Consider the following 24,907-nt stretch of genomic DNA (forward strand, 5'->3'; position numbering starts at 1 on the left):
TAACTAAGAGAAAGCCATTTAGCAAAGAAAATAAATAATACGCAAATTTCGTTTTAATTATTCATTTGCGGAGAGCCAAAATCAAAACGTGTATTAATTCAAAAACGTTCAGAAATGAAAAAAAAAACAAGTTTTCTCAACTGAAAGTAAGGAGCGACATTAAAACTTAAAACGAACAGAAATTACTCCTTGTATGAAAGGGGCTGCTCCCTCCTCAGCGCCCTGCTCTTTACGCCAAAGTTGTTTATTGTTTTATAAAGTAGAATTGAGAAAACGAGTCAAACTTTAGCGTAAAGAGCGGGCGTTGATGAGGGAGCAGCCCCTTTCATACACGGAATAATTTTTGTTCGGAGTAATTAAAAAACTTGTTTTTTATTTAATAACACACTGAAGCCACTCTAGGTAACGCTTGAGCGTTATCTCTGATTTGGGATTAAGATGCCTTTATATTCAATGGTGTTTACGAAACAGCAGTGAAGTTTTCAAACAGTTCGTGGTAACGAACTGTAGTAAGGAGCGACCTGGCTCAATAGTAACCAAAAATCTAAAAAATTGAATTTTGATATCAATATCTACATCAAAAGAATCGCATTTTAATGCTGATTTTAAATATATAAGTTTCATCAAGTTTAGTCTGACCCATCAAAAGCTACGAGCCTGAGAAATTTTGCCTTATTTAGGAAAATAGGGGGAAACACCCCCTAAAAGTCGTAGGATCTTAACGAAAATGACACCATCAGATTCAGCGTATCAGAGAACCCTACTGTAGAAGTTTCAAGCTCCTATCTACAAAAATGGGGAATTTTGTATTTTTTTGCCAGAAGACAAATCACGGGTGCGTGTTTATTTGTTTGTTTGTTTTTGTTTTTGTTTTTTTCCCAGGGGTCATCGTATCGACCAAGTGGTCCTAAAATGTCGCAAGAGGGCTCATTCTAACGGAAATGAAAAGTTCTAGTGCCCTTTTTAAACGACCAAAAAAATTGGAGGGCATCTAGGCCCCCTCCCACGATCATTTTCCCCAAAGTCAACGGATCAAAATTTTGAGATAGCCATATTGTTCAGCATAGTCGAAAACCATAATAACTATGTCTTTGGGGATGACTTACTCCCCCACAATCCCTGGGGGAGGGGCTGCAAGTTACAAACTTTGACCAGTGTTTACATATAGTAATGGTTATTGGGAAGTGTACAGACGTTTTAAGGGGGATTTTATTTTGTTTGGGAGTGGGGCTATGTAGGAGGATCTTTCCTTGGAGGAATCTGTCATGGGGGAAGAAAAATTCAATGAAAAGGGCGCAGGATTCTCTAGCACTACTATAAGAAAACAATGAAAAATAAACATGAAAACGTTTTTTCAAATGAAAGGAAGAAGTAGCATTGAAACTTAAAACGAACAGAGATTATTACGCATATGAGGGGTTCTAAAAATACTTTAGCATAAAGAGCGAGGTATTTAGGAGGCGATAAATACCTTGCTCTTTATGCTAAAGTATTTTTAGTAATTTCAACTATTTATTCTACGGCCTTTCTGATTCAGGGGTCATTCTTAAAGAATTGGGACAAAACTTACGATTTAGTGTAAAGAGCGAGGTATTAACGAGGGTACAAACCCCATCGTATACATAATAAAAATATAAGGTTATGAAAGTTTGTTACGTAAGTTAATTCTTAAGTTACGTATATGTTTTACTAATAAAAACGTTCGTTAAAAATTCAAAGTTCTAGTTGCCTTTTTAAGTAACCGAAAAATTGGAGGGCAACTAGGCCTCCTTCTCCACCCTTATTTCTCAAAATCGTCTGATCAAAACTAAGAGAAAGCCATTTAGCCAAAAAAAGAATTAATATACAAATTTCATTTTAATAATTTATGTGCGGAGAGCCAAAACCAAACATGCAGTAATTCAAAAACGTTCAGAAATTAAATAAAAAAAACTAATTTTTTTTAGCTGAAAGTAAGGAGCGACATTAAAACTTAAAACGAACAGAAATTACTCCGTATATGAAATGGGTTGTCCCCTCCGCAATCCCTCGCTCTTTACGCTAAAGTTTGACTCTTTGCCACAATTCTACTTTTTAAAACAATTAAAAGCTTTAGCGTAAAGAGCGAGGGATTGCGGAGGGGACAACCCATTTTATATACGGAGTAATTTCTGTTCGTTTTAAGTTTTAATGTCGCTTCTTACTTCCAGCTAAAAAAATTAGTTTTTTTTATTTAATTGTTTACAAAAACTGCTGTTGATCGAAAACTTTTGCTGTAGGTGTCCCTGGCTCCTCCTTGATGCCCAGGACGACTCTGGAGGCACAGGTGGATATTAGGTCTAAGGTTAAGAAAAATCAAAAGGAGCTAGTTCTAGCTAGCGTCAACAACATATACAGAAATACCGATAGCTATATTTTATGCATTCAAAAAATGTAATCTATAACACATATTTTGATGTCCTATTGCATTGGCAACACCCTGGCTCTTTCAAACATTGACAGATTCGGCACGCTCTAATTGAATGTCTTTATTTTTTATTATTGCTTCCGCTTCTGCCCATGCGTTTCCGTATGAAATTTTTTTTAGCCATTCCTTGCCTGATCGCATTATCAGTAATCCCCGCCTTTTAGCCTTATGGCTATAGTTGACTATCTTCAAAGTAACAAAAGTCAGTGCAGTAGAGAAACGTAATAACAAGTTTTGGATGGTGTCTCTTAAAAATGGTTTGAATTATTGTGAATTGAATGGTTGTGTTTTTTCTAGTCAGGATTAATTTCTAGTCTAGTTTTTGGATAAAGGATGACCTGGCGAAGATGGAAGTCTTTGTGGACGATTTCTCCTAAGAAAAAACCGGTACTAATTTCTTGGATTCTTGACTATCCTAATTTTAAGGTTAATTAGGTGACAAGCAGTAAATTAGTTGGCATAAATGCAGCTTAATTGGATCGTATTTAAAATTAATTGTTTGCTAAAGGCTGCTTAAAGGTCAAATTTAAGCAGCTTTAAATATAATTTACCCTTGGCTTAATTGACAAATTTGAGATCTTTCGTTGGTAAGCCTAGGGCAGGCCTAGTCTGTGACGGGCGCCTACGATATTTATGGAGAATTGCCACCCCTGAAAACTCAATAAAGCCAACTATTTTTAAAAGTTTGATAATCAAGGCAACTCTATGTCCAGGGGGCACCCCCCCTAACGTAGTGGTAATTTTGGGGTTGGGGCCACTTTCTCCTCCCTTCGTTCGAATTTTGGTTTATTATTCATTCTTAATAATACACCTCTGTGATCGTGCATCAGGGAGGAGCAATCCCCCTCCTATATTAATTCTCGACAACTGTGTTAGCATAAGCTGTGATGGATGCAGTGTCAACATTTGTGAAAGGCGAGGGGCAGTATCAGAGATCCAAAAAGTTGCTAAAAGAAGCAGCCTCTTTGTATGCAAAAATCCTGCTCATAACCTATCGATTCCCAAGTGCAATAAATGCCAATATGTAAGGAATGCTCTCGGTACTATTAAAGAGGTTGCATGTTTTCTAGTGCATTGGCACAATGAAATTTCGTCCTTGAAATGTTTTAGGCCATCATGTACTAGGTTGCTGCAAAACTCGTTCGGTTATCAAAGTATATAAGATTCAGAGATGATATGCCTAAAATAGTTGAAGCCCTTAGAATTGTATCTTCATGGCATGATAGTTGTTCATCGACAAAAGCAAATTGCCTGCTGTGCGCAATTCTAACCTGCGATTTTATTGTCACTGTTTAGCCTACTGTTTGAGTGATGTAACTGACACAAATCTTGCACTAAGCAGATTACTCCAGACTGAAGCATTAGATTTGTTTTCAGCCACAGAAAAAAAAATCCGAAACCTTAAAGATTTTAAATAAAAAGAGTGAGAGATGTGATGATTTTTTCCAGATTATATTTGAAAGTGCAGAAAAAGCTATGGACGTGATTGTTTGTACCGGTATTCCAAGAATGGCAAAAAAAATTATCGATCTAATTTTCCCTTGACTGTCTCAAAAGAAGACCAAGACAATGTTTTCATTTATTGGAAAAGAGCTGTTTATATTCCAGTAATAGATTACATTATTTCTGACATGTCCGACAGATTTTCTGATGAGTCAATGACATGTTATTCACTAAATAGGTTGTCCTCAAAATTTAGATTCCGTATCTGGTCTCCAAATTTTGAAATCTAGATAGAGCTAATAAGTCACAAATTCTCATATTTTTTGACAAAGTAGTGAATCTTTAATGCTGAAAATATTAATTGGAATATTCGCATTACGAATGACTCTAACTATGAAACGTTTAGATCTACAACACATGTTTTCCAGAGCTATATCCAATTAGACGAGGTATGTTATCCACTTCTAAAATCCTTCCTTAAAATTCTTCTTTGTCTTCCAATCTCAAGTGCCACAGCAGAACGCAGTTTTTTGACATTAAGATGGCTAAAGACCTGGATGCGGACCAGGATGTCAGAAGACCGATCGACAGGACTTGCAATTCTAAACGTTCATCGAAATATTGAGGTCAACATCGACCGACAATCAATATGTATTGCGGAAGCAGAAAGAGAAAAATAGACTTTGTCTTATAAAATCCGTAAAAATTTCTTTGCTCTATTTTTCCTGTTCCACAATTAAACGAACTATTATTTAATGTTCAATACATCTTTTACGCATATAAAAGTTGCATCTTAATCCTTATTTCCTACTCTTCATTACCATCATAATTTGTAAGCGATACTAAGACCTACATAGTTAGGTGACATGGTTGAATTGTATGTTAGTTTTGAAAACATTTTGGAGAAACTAAATTTCAGCTTGGGGATGGGGTGGGTGGAAAACTGGGATTAGGGGAAAAACTGAGGTCTGGGATGCGAAGTTGCCCCCTCTGCCTCGTAGCAAATTACGCCCCTGACCCCAACCTATTGCCGCTTATTGGTTGGAGAAGTATAGGCTTGTGGTTCTGGAACCACTAAAAAGTTGTATATTAAAAGAAGGATTACTTGTTGTTACATTTACTTATTCAAATTATTTACTTAACAATTCCATCGTAATATTCTCTCCATTTGTAAGATTGTGCGTCCGAAGTGGAAGAAAGACAAATGAAAAGAGTTCTTCAGGAGAATTTAGGTAATTCTTCCCAACGTTTTGAAATGAAAACAAATTTATTTTATAATACCATTGATCCTGCTGTACAAGAAATGATCTTTTTTTGAAATTTTGATTCGTCATGGTTGCAGATGTAGCTGCAACCTAGTAAAGAGCGAACAACGACCCATAGTAACCAAAAGTTAAAAAACGCGTTTTGGAAAAAACTGCCTTGTGAGAAAAAAAAGTCATCTGATACTGATTCAGGAGTGGTAACTATTATTTCGGTTCGTCTTAAAAGTAAAACTTTATTGCGAAAAGAAATTTATGGTGATTTCGAAAAAAGCCTGAGACTCCTTAAAAATGGTGTCAGATCAAAATGAAAAGTGTACCGTAGGGGTCAGCATGGTCAAAAACCTATAACAGGGAAATTATGGCCCCCCTCCTTGAACAACAAGGAAGATCACCCTTTTTCCTTCTGTAGCACTGATCTAACTTCGAATTAAAATCGAATAGTTGTGTGCATCAAGCCATAGCAAATTGCAGGAAAAGCCAAGACAGATAGTCTGATTGAGTGAGAGACAAATCTTGCATTAAACCCCTTATTAGGATTGTATAAAAATGATGTTTGTTCATTTGTTAATAGATAAGTCTTTTATATTATCCGTCCGTTTTGTGTCTCCCGTTTTTTTTTCAGCAGGACTAGCGGACTACCAGAATACCATAGATATATTCTTAATAGCTCATTCAAAAGTTATTTCTCATACCTACATGCTTTTATAAATTTCGCCACCTGCAAGTGCTATATGGCACTAGAAGGCGACCCGAAGATCATAGACAGATTTTTTATAGCTCACATAAAAGACGTTGCTCATATCTACGTTCTTCCTATGAATTCCACCATCTGCAAGTTCCGAATGGCACTAAAAACGACACTTTTGGTGCCATGTCTCAAGTGAAAAGGCTTGGGCTATTGGGCTAGCAGAATTCATAAGAGTTATGTTTAATGGCTTATTTGAAAGCTATTGCTCATATCTACGTGTTTTTTATTATCAATTCTACCATTCGTAAGTGCGATATAGCACTAAAAATAATACTTTTGGTGCCACTTCTTAAGTGGTATAGCTCTGAAGTACAAAACAGGTACTATTGTAATATTTATGTTCCAGAACCCTCAACTGGAGTTTTAAAATAAACCCTCCCATACACTCCCCCTCCCAGCCCCCTTAGTAAGTTTCATAAATCGTCTGCTCATCAGTAAGCTACTGAAACATTAGCAGGCTACCACACCACCGTAGATAGATGTTTAATGGCTCAATCAAAAGCTATTACTTATATTTACTAGGTTTTTACAGATTCTACCATGTGTTAGATTTCACAAATTTCAATGGTAACTAGTTTCTTGTGAGGATTTACAATGAACTCTTTTTCATGGATGAAGCATTAGCTGCAATCTAGTAAAGAGCGAACCACAGCCATACGTTAAAACGGTCTTTTTTTCTAGGCCTATGGGGCTACTAAAAAAAATCATAGAGAGATGCTTAAGAGCTCATTTAAAAGCTATTTGCCACATGTACGCGATTTATATAAATTCCGCCATCTACAAATGCCATATGGCACGAAAAAAGACATTTTTATGCCGCTTCTCTAGGGGTGGGGCTAGTCGGCTACCAGACCACATCTTAGATAGATTTTTTTTAGCTCATATAAAAAATATTGCTTATATCTACGTTCTTCCTATAAATTCTACCATCTGCAAGTTTAAAATGGCACCAAGAACGGCATTTTGATGCCATGTCTTTAGTGGAAAAGCTGGGGATTGTGGGCTACCAGAAGTTTTTAGAGTGATGTTTAATGGCTCATTTTAAAACTTTTGCTCATATCTACGTGCTTTTTATCAGTTCTACCAATCGTAAGTGAGATATAGCACCGAAAACAACACTTTCTGTGCCTCTTCTTAAATGCAAGATCTTGGAAGTATAACGGTATCATTGTATTAATTATGTTCCAAAACCCTTAACTGGAGGTTTGCAAGAACACCTCCCGCATGTTCCTTCTCCAGGCCACCTTAATAAGCGACACAATTAAAGTCCTACAAACACCAATATATTAAATTACATTATTAGAGGTGTGTTTCTGTTAGTATAACGCTTACTTCAAATTAGATTATCATGAGTTCGATTGCAGCTTGGGTTTTTTTCAATCATGGTTTGTCCCTTCTTCTGATAACTTGTCAGATAATCCACTATTTTTGCAAATGTGATGCACTCATTATTAAAGCATATCCCGGAAAGGCTCATTTTAAACCCATTACTCATATCTACGTGCTTTTTATCAATTTTACGATCCAAAAGTTCCATATAGTCCTAAAAACGGCACTTTTGGTACCACTTCTTAATTGGAAGAGTTTGGAAGCATAAAACGGTACCATTGCAGTAATTATGTTCCAAAGCCCTTAACTGGAGGTCTATAAGAACCTCTCACATATAATCCCCCTCCAAACCCTCTTAGTAAGTTTTGTAAATCCCCTGCTCATTTTAAAAGTAGAAGGCAATTGGGAAAATAAATTAACTGGAACTAAAAACTTTCCAACTGAAAATCTACTAAAAATTACGCTTGAATGATCAACAGTTTTGAATCTAACCTTCAAACTTCACTCTGCGACGACGCATGTGTGTCTAACCTCGGTAATTGAGGGGAAGGGACGTCCATACCCCCTTAGATTTTTGCTTCTGCCTAGGTTTTGTAAAACACCTTTTTTTGGTCATTTGAGTGGAAAAGGCACTTTTTTCATTAAAAAAAAAACGGGGTAAACAACCGAAAGTGCACTTTGTGGGAATGTGCTATCAAGTCAAATTAAAAAAAAACGATTAGGTATAAATAAAAGCTTTTAAATGAGCCTTAAACAGCTCTCTTTTGCTACAGTAGCCTTCTAGTTCTGCTAGTCAATGGGTTATTCCCTATCTTCATTGTAGCTTTTTAAGGTGAAGTCGTCCTAGTAAAAACAGCTTTTTGTTCACCGAAAAACAAACGTTCCTGAGAAACATGTCTCTGCAGTAATTTCTAGAGGTGTCTTATCTCCCCTAGATCGGTGATAGTTAGAAATTATATTAAAAATAAGTTTTCAACAGAAACTAAGGAGTGACAAAACTTAAAATAAACATACATTATGCTGTATAAATAAAAAAGACTTTGGCAGTGCTTTTTCTACATTATATTTTAATCAAAAACGAACAAAGATTAATTTAAAAAAACGAAGTTTTTACGAGGGAAGTAAAGAGCGAAGTTGTAACTTAAAATAGACAAAAAATTATTACTTCACACCCTATCTAATATGTATCAATGAAACTAGTACAAATAAACCAACTAATTATGTTTCCCTATGTTTCTAGGATAATAGAAAACTAGCGCTTTACTGAAAACACAAAATAATATAAGATTTTTGGTACAGTAAAAGCAAACCAATTAAGGACACTTTATAAACAATAGAAATATTATCAATCCCTTTTAAGATAAAGCAACAATCCATTTTAGGATTATTGCTTTATTTGTTTATTTTTCGTTTAATTTGGTATTACTTCTATACAATGGCTCAGCTCAATGACTGGCTCTCGTTTTGGTTCTGAAAAGAGCTTGTCATGATTAGTTTGTAGACAAGTTCGAAGTAAAGCCATCTTGACAGTATCAGGACTATAGGCTGGCTTTAGAATTTGTATCATAGCTTAAAATTCACTGTTCTTAGAGATAAATAACCGGATTTCCAGAGTCCATGTTATGTCATATTTGATCTTCATTTTAAGTAATTTTAAATCATATTTCTTACAATTTAAGATTGTATATTACTCACTATTGGTATTATAGGAATAATGATGCAGCTAGATGAAAATGCTACCTAAAAATCCAATATTTCTTTATGTTGTTCAATTACTTTGCGGTTATTAAAAAAATATTTAATTTTCGCTTATGTTTTTAAGATAATTTTAGTTGTATACTGAAAGTTGTGGATGCCACAACTGGTGTAAGACTTTGAAAAGCTTTACAGATTAGTTTATTGTTGTCAGGCTACTTACTCACTTTTGACTCCCAAATCAATATTCCTGATACTTGACTTTTGTATTTTCAATAAAGTGCTAGTTTTCTATTATCATAGAAACATAGGGAAATATAATTAGTTGGTTTATTTGTATTAGTTTCATTTTAGATAGGCTGTGAAGTAATAATTTTCGTCCGTTTTAAGTTTCAACTTTACTCTTTATTTCCCTCAGAATTTTTTTTTTTTATTTTAAATTAATCACAGGCAAAACTGAGTATCATCTGGGTTATAACGTAGAAATCCGTTTTAGCAGAGAACTGAAGACGTATCAAGGAACTTAATTAACGGGGAATCAATGTTAGGGGTATATATGGGACCATTGATGGTGTGTGGGTGGAGTGCACCGTCAGAAAAATTACTGTGATATTTAGAAGAGCATAAAGAAATGAATATAAAGGTACTACTTTTATTTTTCAACCGTTTAGTATTTACTGTAGATTCCATTGTTAATACGCCTTAATTAGGCAGTCTAGATCCCTAAAATAACGTGAACGCACTGCTTTAAGGCTATTTATTTTTCTAGACTAACAAGTTTATAACCAGGCTACTATCGTACGCACCCTATGGGAATATATCCTCCTACAATTCTATAGAATGGTTGTTTACTTCTAAATGGGTTAAGAAAAATAATCCTTCCGCAGTCACTCAACGAAAAAAACAGTCTTGGTTCTTCGCCCCATCCTCCAAATAAGATTTAAAATAGAGGCATAGACTTGTCTGGGAAATTGTATGAGGGGAACAAGTCATTTTTCTTGGGATGGAATAATATAGTGTCACTCAATAAGAAAATATTGAGCATCAAATTCTGTAAATTGGCTGTGATAAGTTGGAACTGATAAGAGCTTCTTTGTGGAATTTAGTCCTTGAGGTTCAGCGCCGTCCGTATTCTTTGAGGATGCAAAAATTCCTGGTCAAGTCTTCTGACACGCTTCTCTTCAATTGTGGGAAAATATAAATAAAATGGCTGCCGAAAGAAAGGCGGTTAAAAAGTCAGTCTTCGTGTCAGAGACTCAGCCTTTGAATGCCACTGCAACCTACACGTTGTCTACCAACAATAGTTTTTACCAACAATAGTTTAATCCATGGGCTGTCTAATTTCACACAGTTTGAAACAATCTCATTGACCGCAATTTGGATCGCGAAAGAACAGCGTGTGAAATATAGTTGCAAGTTAGATTAGTATGTGGTTGGAACCCGAATAAGGCAGACAAAACCTTGTACTCAGGGGTGCCTTGGGGGGGGGCATTTTTCTCGTAGTGTTTTTCCCCCATCCCTTTCTCCTAGCTCTTGAAAAAGTACCTCTCTTTTTTGGTACATACCTTTTGGGGATGTATTTCCATTGAAAAAATAAAATGGAAAACAGCAAAATCGCCCACCTAGAATCTGAAAAATATATTTTTTGCGAATTGGTGCCACTGCTCGTCATGGATTTTGAAGCAATACACCTGAATACCAGGAGGTGAGAAGACATTTTCGTTTCTCTTAACTACAAAAATAGGAATATACCTTTCGTAGGCAGCATTAAGCGTTGCCTAAGTAATGAGCGATATGACTTCAGTGCAGGGTCGTTGCTAACCAAAATGTTTGGGGGGTAGCTAGTAATTTTACCGACTGGCTGGTCATTTTTAATGACTGTTTTTTATCAACAATTAGCATAATGTCTGTTTTGAAAACGATATGTAAAATCACTGCACGAGTCGGTAAAACCGCTGCATTTCCCGACTGAGATTGACATTTCGGTAAATGTCATGTCACTGTATCAATGCTCTTTATTTAACCAGCTGGAAAATAGTGGTACCGTCTGTAAAATCCTGGCAGAAGTCGGTAAAACTGCTGAATTTATCGACCAAGTTCTAGATTTTTGCTGATGACATCCCAGTACTTTCCTGGTCTTTATTTAACGAAATAAAATCTTTGCCGGGCGCCCAAAACATTTGGGGTCGTCCTCCTTCCCCCAATACGTGACGGCCCTGTTTCAATATATATCTATATCTACATATTTAGTTGTTATTTTTTTCAGCATATTTGGCATGGTAAGAGTTGTAAGAACTTGGGGGGGATCCCTTGAATAAAAATTTGAAGTTTTAGTGTTTTTTTAAATTCAAATGACATTGGGAGGGGGGGGGTAATGATCCTCCTACTACTTCCTTTGAGCTTTTCCTCAAGTTCCAACGGTTTCTGATAAAACAAAATTTAGATAGCCATTTTCTTCAAAATAGTCGAAAGTTCTAATAGTTCCAAACCTCTGGGGATTACATGGTCGTTCACAGATCCTGGGGCGAGGGCTGTAAATTATGCAAGTTGCTCATAGTTTCGATACATATTTTAATATTGGGAAAAGGGGAATGTTTGACTCAGGGTCTCCAAAAAGGCTAATAGAACGAAGGTTTAAGCTTTCAGGGAATATTGGACAGATTCTAGAGATATGGTGTATGCAGATTGTCAAATGGGCCTAAGTTGAAACTTTCAGGGCATGTTAAGGGGGATGTAAAACTTAATCCAAAGATACTATGTCCATCCATGTGATCAAAAGGAGATATTCATAGTATCTCAGGAATGGCTAAGGATATTAAGTTACAAAAATCCCCTAAATTTTCCTAACATATTTTGACAAGTGATTCCAAGAACTTGGCTAGACGTGCTAAGCGAAAAACTGGGATTGGGTAGTTTTACACTTTGGTTGCCAGAAGCGATTCTTGTATTATATCCAAATCTGTTATAAAACATTCTAGGATAAGATTATTAATAATATTAAGTATTTACATCCATTGATAGAAAATAAGTATACCTGTGAGAGAAAGGATATTTAGCCTTAGATACACATTTCTCGCTGAATCTCTTTGTCCGTAATATGCTAAAGTCCTAATGGAAGAATTCTGCAAATCCTTAAGGCGTTTCAGAAGCGATTGACAAGTTGAAAACCATACTGAACAATAATATTAAAGGTAACAATGGACAATTTAAGAATGCATAAACCTAAGAACAGTTTTCAAACAAATATGCTTTAATATCCTCATATCTCCTACATTACGGATTGTTTTAGATATTACAAACATTTATAAGCTTTCAAAAGCAAAGTATCCCATCTAAAATAATGCCTAAAAACCTAGTCGAAAACATTCTATTAAGAATTGAACTTCAACATCTCAAATTATCTTCCCGAGTTAAGTACATTTTAGAGCGAGCAAACAACACAAAAATAGACTTGTTAAAGTTTATTTAAGCTTGTTTAATCTAGTTCACTTCTCAATCAAACTTTTGTTGTGCTCGACTGCATTGACAATGAACGGATTCTTCTCAGTTCTCTCTCGCACATGTCGTCAGATTAGTGTCTTCAGCAAATAAAGTTGATGTTTTAACAGGAATCATATCTGGATCTCCCTTATTTACCGAATATTAGTAAAGATGACGGGGCGCAGCAAAGAGGATGGGTGCAGTGAAGATGTAAAAAGCAGAATAGCTAATGCATAGGATTTTTTGCAATTTAAAAAGTTTGGATGAATAGGATGTGAGGGATTCCTATCGTTTTCTCTAAGAAATCATGTCCACGCCAAGCTTGGCAAAACTATGCCAAACGTTTTCCATCTCATCCGTCTGTAGCCAAGCGAAAAGCAGGTCTTCAAAGAACGTGTGACTGAGGACTAAGAATAAATTAAAATAAAATTGGAATTTTATGGGAGAGCACCATGAGTGAAGTTTAGGTTCAGATTGCGTTAAAGGAATAGAGTGCGCATCTGTCTTGATCTCTGGTGAGTCGATGGTGCAATGAGGGTTAAGTAGTAGAGGCTTTTAGTAGAAGAGTTTGGGCTGCCATTGAAGGGTCCAGAGCGCAATATTGCTCTGCAATAGTTGTGCCCTGTTTAAATCAATGAAAGGTCAAATAAGTCAGAACAGCCAATTGGAGCATACAATCAATTTTTATATCGACCGTTCATTTATATGTTGCATTGTGTTTAGGGAAAATGGAACCATACACTGGCTTCTCTCCACAGTGAGAGACTATATATACCGGTATATAACTATATAACCGGTACTATATATATATATATATATATATATATATATATATATATATATATATATATATATATATATATATATATATCCTCTGCTTGTTTTAATTTGCAAATCTGGCAAAAACAAATATTCTTTTCAAACACTTTTATTCAGTTTAGTCTGTTGAGGGAAGCAAATTCAATTTCTAATCGATATGGGTTATCGTATCGACCAAGTGGTCCTAGAATATCGCAAGAGGGCTCATTCTAACGGAAATGAAAAGTTCTAGTGCCCTTTTAAGTGACCAAAGAAATTGGAGGGTACCTAGGCCCCCACCCACGCTCATTTTTTCCCAAAGTCAACAGATCAAAATCTTGAGATAGCCATTTTGTTCAGCATAGTCAAAAACCGTTATAACTATGTCTTTGGGATGACTTACTCCCCCACAGTCCCCGGGAGAGGGACTGCAAGCTAAAAACTTTAGAGTTTACATACAGTAATGGTTATAGGGAAGTGTACAGACGTTTTAGGGGGATTATTTTGGTTTGAAGGTGGGGGTTGAGGGGAGGGCGCTATGTGGGAGGATCTTTCCTTGGAGTAATATGTCATGAAAGAAGAGAAATTCAATGAAGGGGGCGCAGGATTTTCTAGCATTACTATAAAAAAAAACAATGAAAAAATAAACATGAAAAAGTTTTTTCAACTGTAAGTAAGGAGCAGCATTAAAACTTAAAACGAACATAGATTATTACGCATATGAGGGGTTAATCTCCTCCTAAAGACCTAGCTCTTTACGCTAAAGTATTATTAGTTATTTCAACTATTTATTTTACGGCCTTTCTGATTCAGGGGTCATTTTTAAAGAGTTGGGACAAAATTTAAGCTTTAGGTAAAGAGTGAGGTATTAACGAGGGGACAAACCCTCTCATGTATATAATAAAAATATAAGAATATAACAATTCGTTACGTAAGTTAATTCTTAAGTTACGTATATTTTTTACTAATAAAAACGTTCGTAAAAAATTAGAAGTTCTACTTGCCTTTTTAAGTAACCAAAAATTGGAGGGCAACTAGGCTTCCTCCCCCACCCCTTTTTTCTCTAAATCGTCTGATCAAAACTAAGAGAAAGCCATTTAGCCAAAAAATAATTAATATGCAAATTTCATTTTAATAATTTATGCGCGGAGAGCCAAAATCAAACATGTATTAATTCAAAAACGTTCAGGAATTATGTAAAAAAAACTAGTTTTTTTTAAACTGAAATCAAGGAGCGACATTAAAACTTAAAACGAAGAGAAATTAATCTGTGTATGAAAGGGGCTGTTCCCTTCTCAACGCCCCGCTCTTTACGCTAAAGCTTTTTACTGTTTAATAAAGTAGAATTGAGAGAAAGAGTCGAACTTTAGCGTAAAGAGCGGGGCGTTGAGAAGGGAACAGCCCCTTTTATGCACGGAGTAATTTCTGGTCGTTTTAAGTTTTAATGTTGCTCCTTACTTTCAGTTTAAAATACTAGTTTTTTTTTATTTAATTTTGAGGCAGAGGTGGGAGAGGTCTCGGCTCGAAGTTTGATAGTCGAGTTGTTGTTCATATTAAAGTATGAATAAGTGATGTGTTACGTTGAAATGAATTATGATATGATATATTTTTTTTTGTCCGAAAACAGGACTAAAATATTAAAAAGAATAGAAGCATTTAAAAAAAGGTTTTTTCTCCGAACGTGCAGAAAAGTATGAAAATATTTTTCCCTACTGCCTAGCCTAACTGAAATTTTCGAGCATAAATTTTAAAGCTTAGAGTAGTCATGGCATGTGTTATAATTATTCATGAACGTCTTTGTATGTCAGGACCACCCCTTGCATTCATTTTTAGTCTTAAATTTAAAGTTTTTGACAGCGGAGTCAACTAGGGAGGGAGATGGGGGGGGGGAGTTTGTCTCCCTCTAACAATCCCCGGTACTTATGTATTATACCAAACACTCAAGAAGGGAAGTCAGGTTAATCAGAATGAAATATGCTAAAACATGATGAAAATATGATTCTTTAGCTTATACAATAATATAACGTGGGCTATATATATGCACATTGGGTGGGGGATTAAAATAACCTAACATTACCCCCTCCTAATTTGCAAATATAGAGACCAAATTGCACAATTCCAATGCTTTTTGTCATCTGTCATTTGTCTTTGTTGCTATGAAACCGGTTTCCCGAGATCTTACATTTAGCAAACTCCTCGACTGTGTTTGGTATTATACATAAGTACCGATTTCCCTCCCCCTAGATTTGAAAAATACATTTGTTGTGCATTTTCATTAAAAAATGTCTTTTTTGGTATTGGTCATTGAAAAATTGAAAAAGAAACAAAATTATCCTTCCCCCCCCCCATACTTAGAAAAATATATTTTGCTCCCCCTGCCCTACATTTCCATGAATTGATGTTTCTTGCTTTTTGGAAGACAGACAATAAAAAGAAAACTATTTTTGATATTTAGTTTCTTAGGCAACACTATTATTATTCTTTTTATTATTAGCGTATCTGAAGCCAGTCGAGCGAACACAAAAAATTATTTTTCAAGTCCTTAGTTCTTTATTGTGGTATGGTTTATTGTCACTTGCATGTTCAGGCTGATCCAATCATTTTTCACGTCTCTTATCACTTTGCTGATGAACAAATAAAGCATCTATCGTTTGTATATCTATATAATTCGATTTTATCACGGGTTTTAAATGTGACATTCAATTTGGACAATCTAAAGTCAAGTCGTTTTATTCTGCAATTTTAGGCCTTATATGTTCTGTTTTATGTGTCTTGAGATTACAAGTTTTAAGAGGGAAAACTAGAGATACTTGAAATTTTGTATTGAATGTTTAACGCAAGAGTGATTATAATAATCCTTGCTAAAAATAAGGAAAAGAATTAGATGTTGATATTAACTTGAATATAATTAATGTAATCAGTTTTTTTCATATTTAATCTAAAATTTTGTAATTAGCTGTTGGAAAATTTGGTGCATCAAATAATAAGGGTACCTGTATAGCCGATATTACTAATGGTGTTTGGAATACAGAACTTGTTATGCTCTAAGACAAACGCAGATGTCTTAAAAAACATAACAAGTTCTGTATTCCAAGTAAAAAACTGTATTCCAAAGTCCAAGTAAAGGAGACAAACCTCTCCTTTCCACCCAAAGTTAATACCTGTTCTATCAGAATCTTTTAAGTATACATGTAGGAAAGATGGGTATGTAGTAACTAGGGCATGATACAATTAATCTGAATCATAGAAACTGGATGTTTCAAGAATTGGAATCGGGACCGGAATCGGCGAAATTCACCCTGGTCTTAAATATTACACCCAGTTCTCTGTTTGTCAGAAAACAAATTGCCAATTAACTGGAATTAAGACATGAAAGTGACTGAAGATATCTTTGGTATCACTCATTCATTATTGTATTGTGGCAAGAGAGTTTGAAGCATTAGAAACCATGGGAATTTTACCTATTTGGGAAAGAGTACGTCTTTGTCTATGTACAGTCAAAATCAAAGTTTGCTCTAATCAGAAGCAAGATACTAAGAACTAAGAAACAGAGTTTAAAGACAGTGAATTGAAGAATAATAGAATGTGGATGTTTTGGCTGCTAAGCCATCAATTCATTCTTAACATACATAAATGAAGGAAAAAGAAATTAAACACCAAGAAATAAAAAATAAAATTAAAACATCTAGAAACAAAAAGCGAAATAGGTTAAAAAGAAATAAAACAAATCGAAAGGATATAAGGGAAAAATAAAATGGAATATTATGATTAAGGTAAAATCCACAACAGACGCCCAAATTATGCTACAGTCAATTCGGATCAATCAAGCTAAAGCAAAAAGTTGAGGTTCATAGGTAATTTCTTGTCTAACTAAAAATTTACCAAATCATAGCAAAATTAAATATGTAATTGTGTTGCTCCAGTCAAATCCAGGAGATTCAAATCCAGACGGATTTTTTTTTTATTTGTGATTTTTACTTCGATTTATGTTTTCATTTGTGTTCTCTGGTTTTTATTTTGGTTTATTTTACCATTCTAACCCCATACTGTTTTAAGTTCCTTGATGTTTTAGTTCTGTTTTTTTTTCTTCTTTATTTGCTCCTATTTTTTGGCTAGTTAATTCTGATTTGGATTTTTGAAGTGTTAACTTGGTACTTTCAAGTGAAATACAGCACTAAAATATTGAAAGTAGAATTGGAAGGGTCGTATCCAGTATTTTGTTCGGGGGGGGGGTTACAAATACAAAAAAACGTGTCAAAACTTTGTTTATATGCATTATTCTGACGTTTTTACGAGTCGGAGAAACACTTTTTTTTTGGGGGGGGGGTCGGCTTAAACCCCTAACCCCTCGTGAATACGAACTTGATAGTCGGCCATATTTTAATTTATTTAGTATCAGAATCGGGACTAATATGTGGAATAGGAAGATTAAAGTAAAATACCATCATATCGTCCTATCAGCAGTAGGAACTTGAAACACCTTCTTTGGATTTAAATGGGGAAAATGTCCCATTCTGCTAAGTTTCGTCAACAAAGTCATCAGTAGGTTATTTTGTCAAAGTTGGTAATCTAAGCTACTGATATTTGTCAATATTTGCAACTGCTTCCAAGGTATCTAGAAACTGACTTCATGGTACTAAACATCTGTATTGTTATGGGACAGGGTTGTTGGACGACATAGTCTACCCTAGTTTTAGGTAAGAAATCCTGAAGTGTTTAAAAAAAATGTTGTAACACCAGAAGAATGTACTTCTTGTCTTTTTTACGAAAAATTTTGCCATGTTGCACAATAGTAAAAAAAAAAGTAGGTTGTTTTTACATCAGTTAGACACCGGGAATAGTCAGCAATGTGTATACTCATTCATATTAGCTTTATCATCTTCGCGTTGTGCTGCTGATGTTCCTAGGTGTCGGAATAGTCCCAGTGTGTTTCCTGTCTATTTCAAAACTTAAATCTTTTCCTATATCTATGCCCGTTTCCGAACGGCATCTATGTCTATCGTTTGATTTTTCTTCACCGGAAAAAAAAGTTTACATCATATACAAAAGTTTAATGGATATCATCGTTAGTTTTTTAATTACTTATGTTCTTCTCGTAAAATTACTTGACTTTCTTTGTCTGAAACAAGGAAACAAAAAACCTAATAAAACTAAAAATTGGTTTGTAAGCATATTTAGTATTTCAGCGCAAAACGAATTGGGTGCACTAAAACAAATTGTTTCATATGAGTACAAGATGAGCAGAACCATTCAGAGGGTGGGGAAGGGAGCAACTGAGTCAGCTCCCCAGGGAGCTGTAGCTGGGGGTTACACACTTTGATAAATTTTCCCTTTGAGTTTGGCTTTTTTTATTTATATTTAAGTCGGGATAGGGACGCTGTAATTAATTTTGTCCTGGGAACCATAAACCCTAGGGACGGCTCTGAAGATGAAATGGACATCGAACGGTGAAGCCTGCTTGAGCGATTAGTAGTATTTTTGGTAATAGTATTTTATTTCTTTGGAAGATCCTATGCTTTAATCATATTATGTTCATATATGATCATATTATTATATTTTATTGAACTGGTTATAACCCATCAAAGACCTACCCTACTCCGCGTTCAACAGAACCTATTGCAATTAATTGCAAGTTTATTGAATAAGAGTAATGTTATGATTTTCTAGCAAAACCAAAAAAAAAAAGAAAAAACTTGCAACCCAATCAAACCTTTGCAATTAATCGAAAATATTTTTAATCTAAGGGTTGTCTACTTTCTACCACCTAGTGGGCATTTAAAAGCGCCATGTATCGCAAACAGTTCCGCCGCACGTAGCACAATCCCCATAGCGTATGGCACACTTATACCCACGCTTGGTACATTCCTGGTGCACGTTATTCCCAAGACTCAATGCTCTCCCTCCCCCCTCCGTTGTTAGCTTACCCTGATAATAGATAAATATACCAAGAATTTTCCAAGGATTTTTTTTTTGTCTGTGAAAGGACGACTGCGGCTTATTAACCTTTGAAGCAGACTAAGGAAGAAAAAAAAATCATTACGTTGCAATAAGCATTTTGGTACATAATTCAGTAATTGAAATTACTTATTGAAAGCCAAAAATAGTAAAAATTAATTGCAATTGGCACTATTAAACCAGGGGCTAGCTTCAGTTTTTTAGTGATTCGTTATTGACCAGATTTGTTGGAATAAAACCCAAATCTTCAGGTTTACAAAAGTGAAGTATGCCTAGAATTTTCACATATCATTATTTTCATTTGCTGTTCTTTTTTTTCAGGGCAACTCGCCATCTGTTCCAGCTTTGGATAAATATGTAAGTCACAATTTTATACTATTGATCTTAGGTAAATTGTCTTTCGGAATTAAAGAGCGAAGTTGTACGTTAAAACTAAGATAAATCATTGCTTCGCAGATTAAGGAGGATATATATATATATATATATATATATATATATATATATATATATATATATATATATATATATATATGTATGTATATATAAGCACCTTAAATAAACTGACTGGTGATATTTTCGTATAAGCCTACCTGTCAAATTCTAAAAACTAGCATTTTGCAGAAAACTCTAAAGGTCTCTTAGGATCAGAAAATTCCATTAATTTGAGAAAATAAAACATTAATTTATGATATCGACAATGTTTACTATACAGTTTTCATTATTGAAAAACTCATGCAAGCGCAGTTAACAGTTCGTGGTAACGAACTGTAGTAAGGAACGACCCGGCTCAATAGTAACCGAAACTCTAACAAATGGAATTTTGATACCAATAGTAACATCAAAAGAATCGCATTTTAATGCTGATTTTAAATATATAAGTTTCATCAAGGTCAGTTACACCTATCGCCTGAGAAAATTTGCCTCATTTTAGAAAATAGGGGGAAACACCCCCTAAAAGTCATACAATCTTAACGAATCACACCATCAGATTCAGCGTATCAGAGAACCTTATTGTAGAAGTTTCAAGCTCCTATCTACAAAAATGTGGAATTTCGCATTTTTTGCCAGAAGACAGATCACGGATGCGTGTTTATTTGTTTGTTTATTTTTTTTCCCAGGGGTGATCGTATCGACTGAGTGGTCCTGGAATGTCGCGAGAGGGCTCATTCTAACGGAAATTAAAGGTTCTAGTGCCCTTTTTAAGTGACCAAAAAAATTGGAGGGCACCTAGGCCCCCTCCCACGCTCATTTTTCCCAAAGGTCACCGGATCAAAATTCTGAGATAGCCATTTTATTCACCATAGTCGAAAACCTAATAACTATGTCTTTAGGGACGACTCACTCCCCCGCAGTCCCCGTGGGAGGGGCTGCAAGTTACAAACTTTGACCTGTGCTTACCTATAGTAATGGTTACTGGGAAGTGTGCAGACGTATATTTTTTTGGTTTAGGGGGGAGAGTGGAGGGGGGTTACGTGGGAGGATATTTCCATGGAGAAACTTCTCATGGTGGAAGAGAATTTCAATGAAGGGGGCGCAGGATTTTCTAGCATTATTTGAAAAAACAATGAAAAAATAAATATGAAAAGTTTTTTTCTAATGAAAGTAAGGAGCAGCATTAAAACTTAAAACGAACAAAAATTATTGCGCATATGAGGGGTTTACCTCCTCGTTATACCTCACTCTTTATGCTAAAGTATTTTTAGTAATTTCAACTATTTCTTCTACGGCCTTTGTGATTCAGAGGTCTTTATTAAGGAATTGGGACAAAATCTAAGCTTTAGTGTAAATAGCGAGGTATCGACGAGGGTTGAACCCCCTCATATACGCAATAAAAACATACGAATATAGAAGTTCGTTATGTAAGTTAATTCGTAAGTTACGTATATTTTTTACCAATGAAAACGTTTGTAAAAAATTAAAAGTTCTAATTGCTTTTTTAAGTAATCAAAAACTTGGAGGACAACTAGGCCTCCTCCCTCGCTCCTTTTTTCTCAAAATCTTCCGATTAATTGCAATTAATTAATATGCAAATTTTGTTTTAATTATTTATGTGCGGAGAGCCAAGATCAAAACATGCATTAATTTAAAAACGTCCAGAAATTAAATAAAAAAAACAAGTTTTTTTAAATGAAAGTAAGGAGCAACATTAAAACTTAAAACGAACAGAAATTAATCCGTATATGAAAGGGGCTTTTCCTCCTCAACGCCCCGCTCTTTACGCTAAAGTTTCTTACTGTTTTAAAAATAGAGTTAAGAGAAAGAGTCAAACTTTAGCGTAAAGAGCGAGGCGTTGAGGAGGAAAAGCCCCTTTCATATACGGATTAATTTCTGTTCGATTTAAGTTTTAATGTTGCTCCTTACTTTCGTTTAAAAAAAACTTGTTTTTTTATTTAATTTCTGGACGTTTTTGAATTAATGCATGTTTTGATCTTGGCTCTTCGCACATAAATAATTAAAACGAAATTTGCATATTCCTTTCTGATTTTCCTTTTAAATCAATCTATTGATTCTCGGAATTTTGCTCGAGCTCATACAATATGAGCTCTTGGATCTTCCGGCCTCGTCACAAATGCCATATGAGCTTTTAGCTCTTGTTAAGGATAGGGGGAGGACTCAAAGCGTCTTGTTTTAAAGTTCTAGGCCACAAAAACAATCGGCTGTTGTAGAATTTCTGTTTTTCTTGCGTCTTGACCCTTTTTGAACAAAAATTCATGTTTGGTGGCACAAAATTTATGAAAACACCACTTTGCTTTAGCATAATCTCTTAGTTATGTGAAAATGGAAGGGAATATTAGTTTTATTTCAAATGAGCCCTCTTTTGAGGTTCTACGACTGCTGGTTAGATATGATTACCCCAGGAGGGGGGAGGGAAGAAGTGAAAAAAAGGAGACGTATTAGTAGGCTACTCTCCGTTCAAAAATGTTGTTTGCTTGTTGTTCAAAGTGGGGGGACTGTTATTCTTTTATAGTGGTTCTTTAACCAAGGGGATCCCAGAGGTGTACGTTCCATTGCAATTTGATGCCATTTTCGAGGAGTTTCAACCTCTTTTGAAATTCCCATACATTGGTTTTTGCAATAAAACTTACTATTCAGATCAAAATAATAGTTACTGTTCCTAAACTAGCTACATTTAGTAATTATTTCTCGCAGGACAGCTTTTTTTTTTCAAAACATGTTTTGAACTTTTGGTTACTATATGCCTTGAGTCGCTCTTTACTCGGTTGTAAATACCGCTGCTGCCATGATTTACAACGGTTGACAGATTCTTTATAAGTCTGAGTTGAAAAGGAAAAGTCGAATGTCTTTCGAGGAGGAAAAGATTTCCAGAAAAAGAAAGGTCTAAACGAATCCTTTATTTAGCTAATAGATTCTAAGGCTGCTAATACAACTCTGTATGTTTTACATGGTTCGCAACGAATATTTAATGATTAATTTTGAATTATATTTTAAAAGGAAAAAAAAATGCGGGGGAATATTAAATTTGAAGATATTTTGGTACCTCCAAAAAGTGAAGTAAGAAAGGTCTTATTTTATGTCCTGTTTATTCATTGTCAGATTATTATAAATTATTTACAATTTTATGAAGTGTACTAGACAATGACATCAATTGTAGGGAATTCCCTCCTGCTCCAAGATTTTTGCCCCCTCCTTCCCCTTGATTCTGGATCAAGTCCAACTGTGATACAAAATGTGGCTTTTTTGGATGCAAGAAAATTAAAAGGTTTATCAGAACAAAATTCTTATTACTTTATTTATAATGAATACTTTATTTAGCTAATAGATTCTAAGGCTGCTAATACAATTCTGTATGTTTTACATGGTTCGCAACGAATATTTAATGATTAATTTATAATTATATTTTAAAAGGAATAATGTAAAGAAAAATTGTGGGGGAATATTAAATTCGAAGATATTTTGGTACCTCCGAAAAGTGAAGTAAGAACGGTCTTATTTTATGTCCTGTTTATTCATTGTCAAATTATTATAAATTATTTACAATTTTATGAAGTGTACTAGACAATGACATCAATTGTAGGGAGTTCCCTCCTGCTCTAAGATTTTTGCCCCCCCTTGATTCTGGAAAATACCTTTTGCCCTTCCCCCTCTCTTTATTTGCACGAATTGACCCTGCTGGTGCTGGATGAATCCTATTCTCTCCAACGTTAAGAATCTGGTTTTAACATTCATACTAATTTCGAAATACCTAGTAGTTAACGAACCTAAAACAGTACGTCTCGTGAATTTACAATTGGCAGTTGAATTCTGTACTATTTACCTTAACTTTTTTCGTCTTTCCGTGTATTTGGCCTTGAAATGAATCTTCAACTAAATATTGCATTCTATCATCAGGAACACATGCGGTAAGTTCTTGACTAATCATTTTAAGTTTCTTGTTAACTAGGACTCTGGAATGATTGGTAAAGAAATTGGGAAGATGGAAGGTGCAACTCCAACTGTGATACAAAATGTGGCTTTTTTGGATGCAAGAAAATTAAAAGGTTTATCAGAACGAAATTCTTAGGTTTACAGAACTCGAGTAAAGCAAAATGTGAAGGTGAAAAAAAAAAACATGCGAAAACGCAAGACCATATCCGTGATTTTTGTTCAAAAGGGATTATTTAATTTGCGGGGAAGGCCTTACAAAAAAACGTAAGGGCCTTGTGAGAACACTCCGTCAATGGAATTCGACACAGGAATAATGAATTAGGAGACATTTATATTGTTTTGTACCTTTATGTTGCTATAGTCAAAAATCACATAAACAGTTCGTGCTAACAAACTGTAGTAAGGAGCGAACCGGCTCAATAGTAACCGAAACTCTATAAAATGGAATTTCGATACCAATAGTTATATGAAAAAATTGCATTTTAATGCTGATCTTACCCATCAAAAGTTATGAGCCTGAGAAAATTTGCCTTATTTTAGAAAATAGGGGGAAACACCCCCTAAAAGTCATAGAATCTTAACGAAAATCACACCATCGCATTCAGCGTATCAGAGAACCCTACTGCAGAAGTTTCAACCTCCTATCTTCAAAAATTGTGGATATTCATATTTTTTGCCAGAAGACCGATTTTTTTTCAGGGGTGATCGTATCGACCCAGTGGTCCTAGAATGTTGAAAGTCATTCTAACGGGAATTAAAAGTTCTATTGCCCTTTTTAAGTGACCAAAAAATTGGAGGGCACCTAGGTCTCCTCCCACGCACATATTTCCCCCAAAGTCGCCGGATCAAAATTCTGAGATAGCCAATTTATTCACCATAGTCGATAAACATAATAACTGACTTTGGGGACGACTTACTGCCCCACAGTCCCTGTTGGAAGGGCTGCAAGTTACAAACTTTGACCATTGTTTACATAAAGTAATGTTTATTGGGAAGTGTACATAAGTTTTCAGGGGGATTTTTTTGGTTTGGGGGGGGGAAGTTGAGGGAGGTTATGTAGGAGGATTTTTCCATGGAGGAATATGTCATGGGGGAAGAGATTTTAAACGAAGGGGGCGCAGAATTTTCTAGTATTATTATAAAAAACTAGCTGTTGGGGTGGCGCTTCGCGCCACCCCAACACCTAGTTGGTGGGGGCGCTTCGCAACCCCCAAGCCCCCCGCGCGCGTAAGTCGTTACGCGCCATATTAGTTACTCGCCATTGTAGTTGTGTCCCTGTGTCCCATCTGTGAATATAGATATATATATATATATATATATATATATATATATTTTTTAACTACGTAAAACTTGCGAATATAC

General features: G+C 35.2%; 1 protein-coding gene across 9 annotated transcripts in view; it reads left to right on the forward strand.

Moving 5' to 3' along the window:
- The window catches only part of LOC136037117 (disks large 1 tumor suppressor protein-like), a 328,881-nt gene that overhangs the window by 165,530 nt on the left and 138,444 nt on the right, over positions 1 to 24,907 (forward strand). For all 9 annotated transcript variants that reach the window (XM_065719595.1, XM_065719596.1, XM_065719588.1 and 6 more), the window contains one exon: positions 19,481 to 19,516. In XM_065719595.1, coding sequence (XP_065575667.1) covers positions 19,481 to 19,516 — 36 coding nt within the window. The remainder of the gene's footprint in view (positions 1 to 19,480; positions 19,517 to 24,907) is intronic.

Source organism: Artemia franciscana, chromosome 16, assembly GCF_032884065.1.
Source record: "Artemia franciscana chromosome 16, ASM3288406v1, whole genome shotgun sequence".
Taxonomy (NCBI): domain Eukaryota; kingdom Metazoa; phylum Arthropoda; class Branchiopoda; order Anostraca; family Artemiidae; genus Artemia; species Artemia franciscana.